Source organism: Phialemonium atrogriseum, assembly GCF_030411735.1.
Source record: "Phialemonium atrogriseum strain 8032-3 unplaced genomic scaffold QBC33scaffold_21, whole genome shotgun sequence".
Lineage (NCBI taxonomy): Eukaryota > Fungi > Ascomycota > Sordariomycetes > Cephalothecales > Cephalothecaceae > Phialemonium > Phialemonium atrogriseum.
The window spans coordinates 182,139-194,448 of NW_026848158.1; the positions used below are offsets into that span (position 1 = coordinate 182,139).

The window sequence follows — 12,310 nt, forward strand, 5'->3', positions numbered from 1 at the left end:
TAGTAATGAGCGACCGAGGCATATGCACCTTTCTCCGTTCCCGTCCACCTCCTCCTCAAGAAAGCAAATAGAAAAGAAAATGTCCGACGTGGCGAGAGAAGAAGACCGGCGTGGGATTTTGACAGCTACTCCTTTCTAACCTTCGACCTCCCGACCTCATTTGACCCATCACTGATCTTGTGACATTGTCCGGCGCGTAGCTCTGGCCGAGATATGCATGGGTGGTGGGGGAATTGTCTCGTCAAGGGGTGGTTGGGCAAGGAGTTGTTGGCAATCGTTGACCGCATTTAGTGCTGGAGGTGTCGAGGAAGACATGTCAGTCAAAGCCATACGGTCGGTCTACGGGGACTTGGATTGGTCACGAATCTGGAGATCACTTACGCCGCAGGAGCTGCAGGAGCACGCGTTGCAGGAGCCGGCGCAGCCAGTAGAGCAAGAGGAGCACGAGCTAGGAGGGAATCAACGTTGACATGTGGGATCGAGGTCTCCCGGAGGGGTGGAGACTGGCAGCCTGGCAGCATGCTTGGGATATCGCTTACCAGGGAGACATGTTGATGATGGTGGTTTGGTTTGGGGGTTTTGCGGGTTGCAAAGTGGTATTTGGGCTTTTGATGGTGAGTGTTGATGATTTTGAAGAGTCTGATGGAGAAACAACTCTCCAAGCACCAAGACACGGGATTCACCAGGCATTTAAATACTTGGAAAGCAGTCGAGCCCCCACGCTTTTCTTATCCAACTTAGGATCCGGAAGAAAAGGTGGGAGGTTGTCATTCCAACATCACCTTGACCTCCCACTACTGACAAGAATGATTGGCTGGCAGTCGGTGTACACTACGCCTCTTATCGCCATGACCGACGACTTGTCTTCTTCCACGCTGAGGTGCATGAAAGATAGGAAACCCCCAAGGCCTCAGCCAGGCTGATGACCAATCGATGGCCGGCAGACTCACGACCATCACCCACGCATGACCCATTCCTGCGGGTTGGCTTCTGCACAAGACCCGAACAGGAGCCTCAACTAGGACAAGCTCAACCCCCGAGACATGACCCTAGGCCGATGATTGGTACAGCCTTGGTTATGGTGGTGATATGCTGATGTGGATAGTGGAGGCTCCAGCCGGAGGGGGCGAAAGGGGGGGTGTGGAGGGGACGGGTTACAAAGGAGCGTGGTTTTGGCGGGTAGAACGGGTGACCTCGCAAGCCAGCAAATCAGACCGATAGGTCTTGGATTTTCTTGACATCCGGATACTATCTTGTGTGACCTTGGCTGCATGAGGGAGGTGGGGATCACGAGTCTGGACGGACGACATGGTGGGATGCCTCGGATGGGGGGCTCGGGGAGGGGGTCATTGTCGTTGGGGGTGGGACGGGGGCGCAGTCGGCAAGTGGTAGGACTACCTATGGTCGGACTAATAGCACCAATAGATTGTCATTAACAGGCATGTACTCCAGTGGGAGAGGCCAAGGCAGTGGTAATGGGCGTGGGCAGTACATACCCGGGTATCCGCAGTTGCCTCCACACGACGTGGGTAGAGGAAGTCGAGAGAAAATAAAGGCAGACGAAGAACGGGGGTCGGGGAGGAACGAGGGTAAAGCTGAGAAAAAGATGCCGTACGTGAATCACAGTTTGCTAAAGGGGTTATGGCCATCCTGAAACCCGGGCGAGGCGTTGGATGGCAGCCGAGGCAGTAGCGTCGTGGAGCACGGGGCAAAGGAGTAGCGAAAAAGACGGAGACGGAGACGTAGAAGGGAACTGGAGGGGAACGAGGTCATCTATATATCCTCGTCTGTGGGAATTCTGGGAGATGGTATGGTCTCTGTCTCTGGCGTGAGGTGCCCAGATCGATATTGTCGCCAAATTGCTCATACCTAGCCCTCTGGATATCTGGCTCCGACCCTGGTGTTAACCCAGAAGCGACGATTTTCTACCTGGGGCGTAACCGCGATGGAGCCCAGCAGACACGCCCCTTTTTGTGTGGCAAATACTGTTTTTCTCATGCAGTCATGCCTGCCAAGCTGCATGAGATGGGCACCTTGATGGTCAAGCCTGAGCGAAGCGGCGTGGGTTTCTGGTTGGGAGGGTTGACCAGTCACCACGCTCGGTTCGAGCGAGGGACCCATCTCTGGAGGATCGAAAAACCTGTCTGTTCCTACAATATCATGCCCGTGGGGGTGACCTTGCGCTGGCCTCTCCCTCCGGTGGCTCCCATAATTATCCCTCCATGGATTCCTCCTCGTCTCCTGTCATGCCGTGCCAGTTCAGTCGAGTTGGGGTTTGTTTACGTCTTTCCCTACCTTCTTTCCTCTAGACACGAGCTTCGTAACACTGGCAGCCCCAGTCCCCTCATGGAGAGAGAGTTGTTGGCGCCGGCTAATTTCCCTCTCTCTTGTTTCTAGGGCCACCATACCCGTCTCGTGGTCCATTTTGACAGAACAAGTCACAAGCAGGGTTCTGAATGGCTGATCCTCTTGGCCTCCCCCGTTTGATGGCAAGGACCATTTCATTCGATAGCTTGGTGGATCACCTGGAAGTGTTGGAACATTGTCAAAATCGCAATATGGGCGCCCAGTCGAAGGTCCAACAACCTACGGGGACCTTGGGCACCCTGATGGATTGCTGTGCGTTTTTTAATGCAATGTTGCATAGACAAGAACCTCTACGGCCAAGCCTGCTTCCTGTCGTCCAATCGCGAATCCAATATTGAATTTCTGGTTGGTCCGATTGCCCATCAGGGTTCTCGCGCCAAAAAAAAGCAAAACGCCAGGAACACGGCAGAAGCTAGGACGGCCTTCAGCAGGCTGGAATCAGGATTATTCGGAGCCGCGAATGTTCATAATTGAGAGAGCGTGAGGAAGAGCTTGTCTCGGCGGGCAGGGGCAGTTGGCTATTCAGGCAGGGGATGAAAAAGACCAGGTACCAGCGCGGAACACAATGGCGATGGCAACAGCAGCAGAAACGGCGACGCCAAGCGTGCTTTAGCAATAGTGACAGCGACGACTAGCCAAATGATCCTACCCTAACAGTTAAATGCCCCTGCATGAATAGTTGAATGGCCCTGCCCGAATATCTAACCGCCCCTGCCCGCGGAGACAACCTCGTGAAGAAAACCCTCAGCAAGGGGGCTGAGAGACAACTTCCACATTAGGGTTGGTTTTGGGCGGTTGTGCTGGTCACCGCCTCCATATGATCCCCCTCAGGGCATGTGACAGGGTCGGCGATTTGGATTTTCCAGTCGAACTTGGGCGCGAATGCTACAGATTTCCACTTGAAGGGCTACCTGGCTGGTACCTGTGACCTTTGTACCGCAATATGGGTTACCACCACCTAGTGACCCTCCAGGAAGGCAGGCCACAAAGGCAAGGGGCGGCAGTACCTGCCCCCTTTGTCGCCCGCCTGTCCCCCTGGCAGCAGAAGCCCTTCTTCCCCTTCGTACTTTCCTGTCCAAGCCGAGATCCGACGACAGCAGGAACAGCTACGCTGCGAGCACACCATCTCGGAATGTCGAATCAGAAACAAGAACTACCCACGTTGAATCCGAGACGGCTTCAGATTTCGCTCACCTTGCAGAACATTGGATGGAATCCAGGTCGAGTGTCCCGGCTCCAACGACTCTGATGGTTGTTCAAAGATGGCCAAGACGGAGCGATTCGGACCACGCAGCCCAACTTGCATAAGCGAACCGTGAACGACGGGAAAGCATGATGCTGCTGGAGAGGGCGTCTGCAGTGGCCAGCCCGACGAACCCGTCAGACACGCCGCAAAGGTTGGGTCAGGGGACGAGAAGACGAAACCATGTCTGCTGAAAAGGGGGAGTGGGCAGCAGGTGATATGGCAGATGCCCCAATCACTAGCTGAACTTTCAACATGGCTTGGCCATTACGATAACCCGTGCATCTGCACAATCAAGAACTTAATTACAAGTAATACCCAAGGGGGGAAATTGTCTCTGCTATATGTCGATGGGACGCCATCGATCGTTGGAAGTTAGCACCTCACAACTTCGGATAACCTCAGTCTGAGTCATTGGAGTCTAGCTGTACGCCAGTCCGTTCCGATGACACGCGTCTGGTCCAGTCTGGTGCATCGAAGGAACGCCCGGAACTCAGGACCCGTGAACGATCCCCCGTGCACCGACATCCAGATAAACAAGGTCTCGGAGCCGCACTTTTGCCCCGAGAGGTCCATCATCCTTCCGGCGACGTACCCTTCCCCAAATCAATTCGGGTCCTGCTCCAGTCTCAACCGGCGGAAATAATTCCTGGGGTCTATACCGACGCAAACACCCATTCAAAAGGGGCACCAGATGATTCCGAAGGTTGCCGGTGTCATATACTGAAGGGACTGTCAAGAACAATAGGCGCGACGCGATCGAAGAGGTTGGCCGATCCTGACCCGGTAATCCAGCGAAGTTGAGCTGTCTAGCAATTCTCGCCGGCCATGTGGCAGTGGTATAAAGGTTTGAGAAAGGTACACAAGAACGGGAAAACTAATCATTGAGTGTCCGGGCAGACACGCTCTATTGCTGCACTTGATATGCCATCGTCCCCGTTCCCAGCCCCGTCCCTGCCCCCGATGATCCAATGAAGAGGTAAAACGATGGAAGATAAACTAATACATAACAAAAGACAGACATACGGCAAGATATGTGCCAGGGAAGGTACATACCTATGACGCAGTAATCATGACAAGCGAAGGTGAGACGACGTGGAACAATGAGCGGGAATACTAATGCAACCAGCCAATCACGAAAAATGCAGTCCTCTCCTATCCAGCACGGTCCCGATAAACGCTCTCCAGGAACGCATCAGCCACCCCGGGTGCGATCCCCAAACAATGCATAAAGTCCCCGAACCGGTGCTGCATCCCAGCAGCACCACCTTCGCCCCCCGCCTTCCCGAGAAGGCACCCAACAACGTCCCGGAACCTATCCTCGGGATCCGCAACGGCAATCTCCACCAGCGTACAGCAGATTCTCGTCCACGGCAGGACCACGCCATCGCGCAGCGTCCCCTCGAGGACGCGGAACTCGACCGTCTTGGGGCCGTTCCTCGCCCTCTCGTCCTCCTCCCCGAGCGAGCTGAAGTTGAACCCGAGCCGACGATACTGCCTCGTCGACCCGGACAGCAACCTGCCCAGCTCGAGGTGCGACCCCGCCTCCCATATCATGCTGATGGCGCGATACTCGGCCGGATCCACGGCAGCGGTGGCGGCGGCGGCGGCGGCAAGATCCCCGCCCCCAGCCATCGAATCCAGCGGCGGCGTGGGCCCACGATCGGCGTCCTGCTGCTCGACCACGGCAGCGAGACGACTGTGCCTGCGCACCTCGGCGCCCCAGGTATAGACGTTGTGGAAGTTGGGGCTCGCCGGGTCGCGCACGCTGCGGAGCACGTCCTCGGCGAGCCAGAGCACAGTCGCGAGCCTCTTGAGGGTGGGCAGGGCGAAGTGGCGGCCGTCGGCGCGGCCGACGTGCACGTGCACGTCGCAGGTGTGGTTGGCGACGATGCCGCGGTGGCGGGCCGTGAGGGCCTTGAGCACGGCGCCGATGGCGGGTCCCGTGCCTGGCTTGGTGCCTTTCCACTGGAGCTTTGGGGAGCACACCTCTACGGGCACCCAGTGGTGGCCCGCGTGTGTTTTGTCTTCATGGCCGTCGTCGTAGTCGTCCTCGTCTAGGAGTTTGGCCGAGTTGGCCTTTTTGACGATCCAGTGCGTCGGCCAAAAGTCCCGTTCTTGGTGCCCGCTGGCGACGATGTCGTGCAGGGTCACAGATCGCTGTCCCGCGTGGTTTTGGATGGTCTGGGCAATCAGCTCGTAAGCCCGACGGGCCAGGGATGCCTCGTTAGTGGCAGCCCATGCTTGAGGGTCCGCTTGGCTTTCGGTCTGGTGGGAGTTGTGGTCCCCTGCTGCAATAATGGGGGGCACCGGCAGGAGGAACTTCAGTTCGACAGCGGCGCAGATATCCTCTGCAGTGTCACCGCGGGGCGGGTGTGTCGCCAGGGCGCCATCGAGAGAGCCACTCGGATCGAGCTTATTTGGGGGGACAAGCTGGTCGGGAAGGTGGACGGCACTATCGCCTGTCTTGCTGTTCCGCCCGACTTCCCCGAGGGCTCCAAGCGGAGCGAAGTCGTTGAACCATTGGCACAACCATACAAAGGTACTTCGCCACGTGGTGGGTGGCCACAGACCGGTCAGCGGAGATTCCGAGGTTAGAGACATCCTTGCTTGCTCGTCACATCTCCTGCAGGCCCAAGTTCCGCGGGTGTGATACCTCGTGCATCACTTTTGACACTATTATCCCCCGTTCGGTCAAGAAGCATGGGGTGGGAGTGGCACCAAAGACAAGCGGGCTCGCTTTGCTCTTAATCTGGGCCGTCCTCGGCGAGGCATTTTCGACACCCCATTGTGTAACCCCTCTTCCTCGAGATGCATGATAAATACCTTAGGTTTCTGCAGCCAACGCTCCCGTATGCCCGGCCAAATTATAGTACCCAACGGGTCGGGTTTCTGGCCAATCTGACGGGTTTCTGGAAGGCGGGTATGGTCGCAACACTACCGGTGCCGAAGTCGTCAGCAATCCTTCGGTTCGCGCCAGATTAGAATATCCTTATTGTTATTAATTAGGTAGTCTGTGCTTCCCGGTTATCTTCCTCGTCCCTAAGAACAAACCCGAACTGCCACTTCATCAGGCACAAATACGCAATTGGGTCAGCTCTGTTTCAAGAGTTCAACGGCCAGCTGCTGCCCAATGGAACCGCTGCCCAACAGCCCGCTGCCAAGCTGACCATATTTACGTGATCTGGGTAGGTAAATTGCTATTCGTTTGCCTCCTGTCCATCTTCCCAGCCGCCATTAATGGACACGGGGAGAAGGGAAAAAACCAGCGTCCCACTGTTCTGTCCAACATCCAAGCCACTCCCATTGTCTGCATTATAGTTTTTTCTTTCACATTGAAACACCACGGTATGGCTAAAATAATCATTCCTTTAGTCTCTTCTTATCTCCAGTTTGCCAGCCGACGGTTATCATGGTAACTGGATGATCTTAATATCCGCCCGCGACATTGCAATGGGGCCGTCGATAGCTCCATTGACTTCATCACTTCTTCACCTTGGCCTCACTTATAGCACTGCAGCTGTCATATCCCATACCTAAACCTATTCAGGCTGTCTTCGGTCATCTCCGAAACTCAATCACCTTGTCTCTGTGACCATGATTCCTGGGCGTCGCATTTTCTCTTTGAGCCAACTAATAATTGCTGCCTGCCTCCACAGGTAACATATAATTAAACGGCTCAACGTCAGTAGTAGAGGTCTTGTTGCGATGCCTTAATTAGCTCTCGAATAGTGTCTCGAATAGTGGTGCGTGATTGAAGATAGAGTGTCAAAATATCAACCAGGCCCTGTAGAACCATTAACACTGAGACATCGACTCTCCCTTTCCCCCAACAAGACAAACATGATTTTTTCCCGAAAGAGATGAAGAAATGCTTCACCGTTGTTCGTATCCGGTGCAAATGATAGCGGGTTGTCCGTGCATCCAAGCTATCTGACTTGGTTCAACCACCTTCCAATTTGAGAAGTAAGAATGCAAAGGATGAGTCACGTCGTCGATGCAAATTAATTATATAACAACAGCCTCCCACAAGCCCTCACCCTCCAACCAACAACTACCACCACAACAAAACAACAAACCTCCTCCCAACAAGCACCGCAAAAATGTCAGCCCCCACCCCCGACCCCGTCCTCCCCCTCACATCAGCCCCCAAAATAGCCTCCCACACCCTCCACCACCCCTCCCACCTCCCCTCGGAGCTCTCCCAAGCCACCCACCGCATCCACCTCGTCAACCACTGGGGCGGCCCGACGCTGATCCGCCCCGGCGCCCGCGTCCTGGAGATCGGCTGCGGGCAGGGCGGCTGCACGGCCGTCCTGGCCGAGGCCGTTGGGCCGCGCGGCGCCGTCGACGCCGTCGACCCGGGCGCGCCGGACTACGGCGCGCCATACACGCTAGCGCAGGCGCAGGCGCACATCTCGGCGAGCGCCGTGGGGGGTCGGGTCGCGTGGCACCGGGCGCAGGTGTTGGATTTTCTTGGGGAGAAGGGGCAGGCGGCCGACAGGACCTGGGATGTCGCCGTGTTGGCGCACTGCGTGTGGTATTTCGAGTCCGGCAGGGTGCTGGAGGATATCCTGCGGGCGCTGCGGGGTCGGGTCGGCGCGGTGTGCGTTGCCGAGTATGCGCTGCGGGCCACGGAGCCGGCCGCCGTGCCTCATGTGCTGGCGGCGTTGGGGAGGGGCGCGCTGGAGGCGCATCGGGTCGAGAGCCGGCAGAATATCCGGACGCCGCTGAGTCCCGAGGCGATCAGGGGGATTGCGCGGAAGGCGGGATGGGAGGTTGAGAGCGAGGGGGTTGTCGTTCCGGAGCAGGGGCTGCTTGATGGTCGGTGGGAGGCGGACATGGTCGTCGGGCAAGGATTTGAGGGGGAGATTGATGGGGCGGTTGATGATGAGAGGGTGGGCACTCTGCTGCGATCCGCAAGAGCCGCCACCGTTGCTGCAGTGGATGCTGTGGGAGGAGTAGACAAGGTCCAGACGATGGATGTCTGGGTTTCAGTATTGCGTGAGTGTGCAGCACAGCAAGGAATCTAGTAATGGAGACCTCATATTGAAGTCGGGATTATCATGCTTCTGATCATCACTTGGGGACAGGGCACCGACGTAAAGTGTGATACACTGATGTCTGCGAGGTGACAGCGTTAGCCTCTAGAGACACCACGCGCAGAACTCAAGATCGTTATTTGAGTGTTGCCGCTTGACTGGGAAATATCGAGATCTCTACCTGGCCCAGCTCCGGACACAATCGACAGCCAACGAGCCATAGGAACGAGCCGGCTATTGAATCCTCCTAGCTCAATGAGGTTTTCCCTCCCCAAGGTTCGCATATTTAGGCATTAGTTGTATTCCCCTTGAATCTAGGTAGGTAGTGAATAATAGTGCTGTGGCTCACTGGATCGAGGGGAAAAGAAATATATAAAAAAAGAACAATTTTAAAAATGAGGACGATGTGATTTGAACACACAACCTTCGGATTTTAACTTTCGGGAATCCGATATTGGAATCCGACGCGCTAGCCGTTGCGCCACGTCCCCGAGATAAGAAAAGTCGTCCTATTTATGTATATTTAGTGATAGCCGAAAATAGCCGATAAGCGCTCTAGCAAAGGTTCGTGATAGCTTCGTTTTTTGGGTTCGCGTGGACGGCGCGATATAGTTTCAGGGGACGTGTCAGGGAGGAAAAACACCAAGAATTGCTGTCACGGTGCAGAACGCTGGCTTCAAGAACGTGACTCATTAGTTGACGGAAACGGTCAGAAACATCGAGTTGCACGCTGCTTTGTAATCATGGGAATATGTGGTTATTGCAATGGTGCATCAAGTCAGTGGCGAAATGTTAGCTAGCAATAAATGCCAGCCGTTTCGTCGATGGGCCTTTCCCCAAAGTCCACAGTTTTACCTAGTTAATGTAACCAACTCGTGCCCTCTACATTCGTTACAAAAGGTCAGCTCTTAATACTCACCCCGCTCACCCAGCTCACCCAGGAGGTCACCCTCTTGTGGGTCTGGCTCACCCAGCTCACCCAGGGTGACATCCTTAAAGCGGCGGGCCTGGGTGAGCTCCGAGGAAGCTCCGAACACAAATATCATGGTATGTGGTGCCGTTAGCAGCGGTGGGAAGGGTTATCGACAGAACAGCAAGATCGATCAGGAAAAACACCTTCCTGCCACGACTGGCCAGAGGCAACGTTCTGGGAACAATCAACCTATTCGAACATAGGGCGGCTGCCCCCACGCGGAAGCCCACAGCGACAAAGGCGCGACCCGTGGACTCAGTTCACCCCTTTGTCTCAGTATGTACCTATTGTACAGTACAATCCTCTTGTCACCATCGTCAAAGCTCGCCAAAGGAGACACAGCAACAATGAAAATATATCTCCCATTCGCCACATCCAAATACAAAAGCCCAACCAGGCCAACGCCGACCTGGTCGGCAATCTCCTCCAACGAACAATTAGTCAACGGGGAAATCACAGCACTCTCACAACATGTCTGCGAACCCCAGGGGCGGGTTCGTAAACCACTACGACGTCCTCGGAGTCGAGGAGTACGCCAGTACCGACGAGATCAAGTCCGCCTACCGTAAGCTATGCCTCAGCTGCCACCCAGACAAGATCCGCGGCTCAAAGGAGGTCAAGGATGATGCTCACTGGAAGTTTGTGCAGATCCGAACAGCGTACGACACCCTGAAGGAGGCGGCGACGAGGCAAGTATTCGACGCGGAGCTCGGCTTCCACAGGATGAACCTCAACCACAACCACGGCCACAGCAACTACTACCCTCCCCAGCCCTCATCGCCACGGGCCCCACGGAGCCGGTCCACCCGCCGCAGCCGACGCCGCAGCTGCCCGGACTGCGGCGACCACCACGTCACGCAGCCGGAACCAGCGGAGATCAAGCGCTGGGTGCGGCACAATCTCCGGCCGGAGCGACTCGCATCCGCGGTAGATGACCTGCGAGACCTAGCGTCGCGGCTGGGCGAGATGGCATCGTGGTTCGCGCGGCGGCAGCGGTGGGCGACGGGGGCGCGCGACGCCCTGCGGGAGCTGGTCGGGCGGGCCGACGACGAGGCGGAGCGGGTGAGCGTCGTGCTGCTCAACGTGCAGACGCTGTCGTACTCGTGCGCGCCCCAGTCCAGGAGGGAGGAGCTGCTCCGCGAGGTGTCGCGCATGGCTCGGGCTTGCCGGCACTCGTTGGAGGCGGAGATGACGGTCGGGCGGTACTGGGAGGTCCTGAAGGGGGCGAGTCCAGAGGAGTGGGATATTTTGTACGATACCTTTTTGAACCTTCTTGAGAGGTGGCTGAATGGTTTGTAGGTAGGCTTGGGTGGTGCGCTGGAGTTGGGGTGTTTTCTCGAGTCGATGATACCAATTTCTTTGCCTCAGGCTGTTGACAGCAGGGCCTCGCCTTTTCGTGGTGACATGTTGAACGTTCTCTCTGACGTGAATATGGCCAACTTAATGCAGGCCCAGCGACAGCCCCTTGCGAGGTTGGCCGCATGAAACAAGAAAGATGATGGTCGAGGAGGTAGCCACGTCATGCCGTCTAAAAACTTTGCGCCAATGTCTCTGTCGTGATGGACTTATTCGGACGGTTTACGCCTGCCGTACTCTTCCTTTCGACATCTTCAGATGATAAGAAGCGAGCTCGTCGAAAGTGAAATTATGCTCCCGTGGCAGGCATGCATCTTGGAGAACGGGAGTTTATCTTGGACAGACACGAGAGTTTGAGAAAGTTAGATCATTGGCGACGTCACACCTATTATCCTTGATTAGTAAGGAAAGAGCTGAAATATTCTGCCGATTTCTTATCGGGGGAATTGATGGGGAAAGGGAGTTCTCATTCCAGTACTTTCCTGTATTTTATTCCTGGCATCGAAGATTCTTGGGAAATGACTGGGGGAGAAAAAAAGGCTCGTGCCTTTCGGTAGGTACCTCTATGTGTCCCGCCGGAGCTACATCGTCGGCGGGTCCCGTCCCATCCATCCTGCCAAGGTTTTGACGGGAGCCAAAGTTTAGCTGCGAGACCAGCAACCAAGCAAGGTACGGTACCTGATAGTATGTATAGCTAGGCACGTGGCTGTATGTGGCTATTTGACTGCTGCTGATCAAGATCTACTTGCTGCAGAAGAGAATACCTACACCCAAGGATCGACCAAGAACCTGATATTCTCACCCCTGGCTAGCATCTGCCAAGCAACAGGGGAATGCAATGGCTTGTTTCCCTAGGTTCCAGGCTCCCGCAGAGCCGCAGAGTCGCATCAAATGGAATGGAATCTCTTTGCCATCAGTTCGCAAGTGCCGCTCATCTGATGTTTGAAGCGAATAACCTCGACCCAGAACAGCTTGCAATTGGAATGCATGTACTCTGTACTCCGTAATCCATCGTACCTCCTCAGTGTCCTGCTGCACAGCCAACAGCCGCCTGCACGAAGACAGGGATGCAACCTTCCTTTTGCGCTGGCTGTGGCAGGCCCTTGCGTAGTCACGTGACCTGATCGGGTATGTGCTTGTACGGATTGCAGTCCTAAACGGCTGTGGCGAGATACTGTTGTGCAAAATATCCACGCTCAAGCTTGGGGGGGGGGGGGGGGGGGGAAAAAAAAAAAAAAAAAGGCTGAGAAAATGGAAACCGTGGCGGTAAATAACCATACATTGGTTGGAAAAACACGAAATAATATAAGTTTGTTTTGGAGGGTTAGG

At 55.5% G+C, this 12,310-nt stretch overlaps 3 protein-coding genes across 3 annotated transcripts; 2 read left to right on the top strand and 1 right to left on the bottom strand.

Annotated features, from left to right (window-relative positions):
• Positions 1-4,510: 4,510 nt before the first annotated feature.
• On the bottom strand, positions 4,511-6,512 carry QBC33DRAFT_178695 (uncharacterized protein). The gene has a single exon (XM_060422416.1). The coding sequence runs from the start codon at positions 6,212-6,214 to the stop codon at positions 4,766-4,768; it is 1,449 nt and encodes a 482-aa protein (XP_060281181.1). The 5' UTR covers positions 6,215-6,512; the 3' UTR covers positions 4,511-4,765.
• A 1,152-nt stretch (positions 6,513-7,664) lies between these two features.
• On the top strand, positions 7,665-8,875 carry QBC33DRAFT_612691 (putative SAM-dependent methyltransferase; the record flags this gene model as incomplete). The annotated part of the gene is made up of 2 exons (XM_060432502.1): positions 7,665-8,614; positions 8,826-8,875. The coding sequence occupies exons 1-2, from the start codon at positions 7,714-7,716 to the stop codon at positions 8,873-8,875; spliced, it is 951 nt and encodes a 316-aa protein (XP_060281182.1). The 5' UTR covers positions 7,665-7,713.
• Positions 8,876-9,856: 981 nt separating this feature from the next.
• Positions 9,857-10,957, top strand: QBC33DRAFT_178736 (uncharacterized protein). Its single transcript, XM_060422417.1, has one exon. The coding sequence runs from the start codon at positions 10,097-10,099 to the stop codon at positions 10,922-10,924; it is 828 nt and encodes a 275-aa protein (XP_060281183.1). The 5' UTR covers positions 9,857-10,096; the 3' UTR covers positions 10,925-10,957.
• Positions 10,958-12,310: the final 1,353 nt, after the last annotated feature.

Coding starts and splice junctions, on each gene's coding strand:
- QBC33DRAFT_178695 (XM_060422416.1), bottom strand. CDS start 6,214: ATGTCTCTAACCTCGGAATCTCCGCTGACCGGTCTGTGGCCACCCACC.
- QBC33DRAFT_178736 (XM_060422417.1), top strand. CDS start 10,097: ATGTCTGCGAACCCCAGGGGCGGGTTCGTAAACCACTACGACGTCCTC.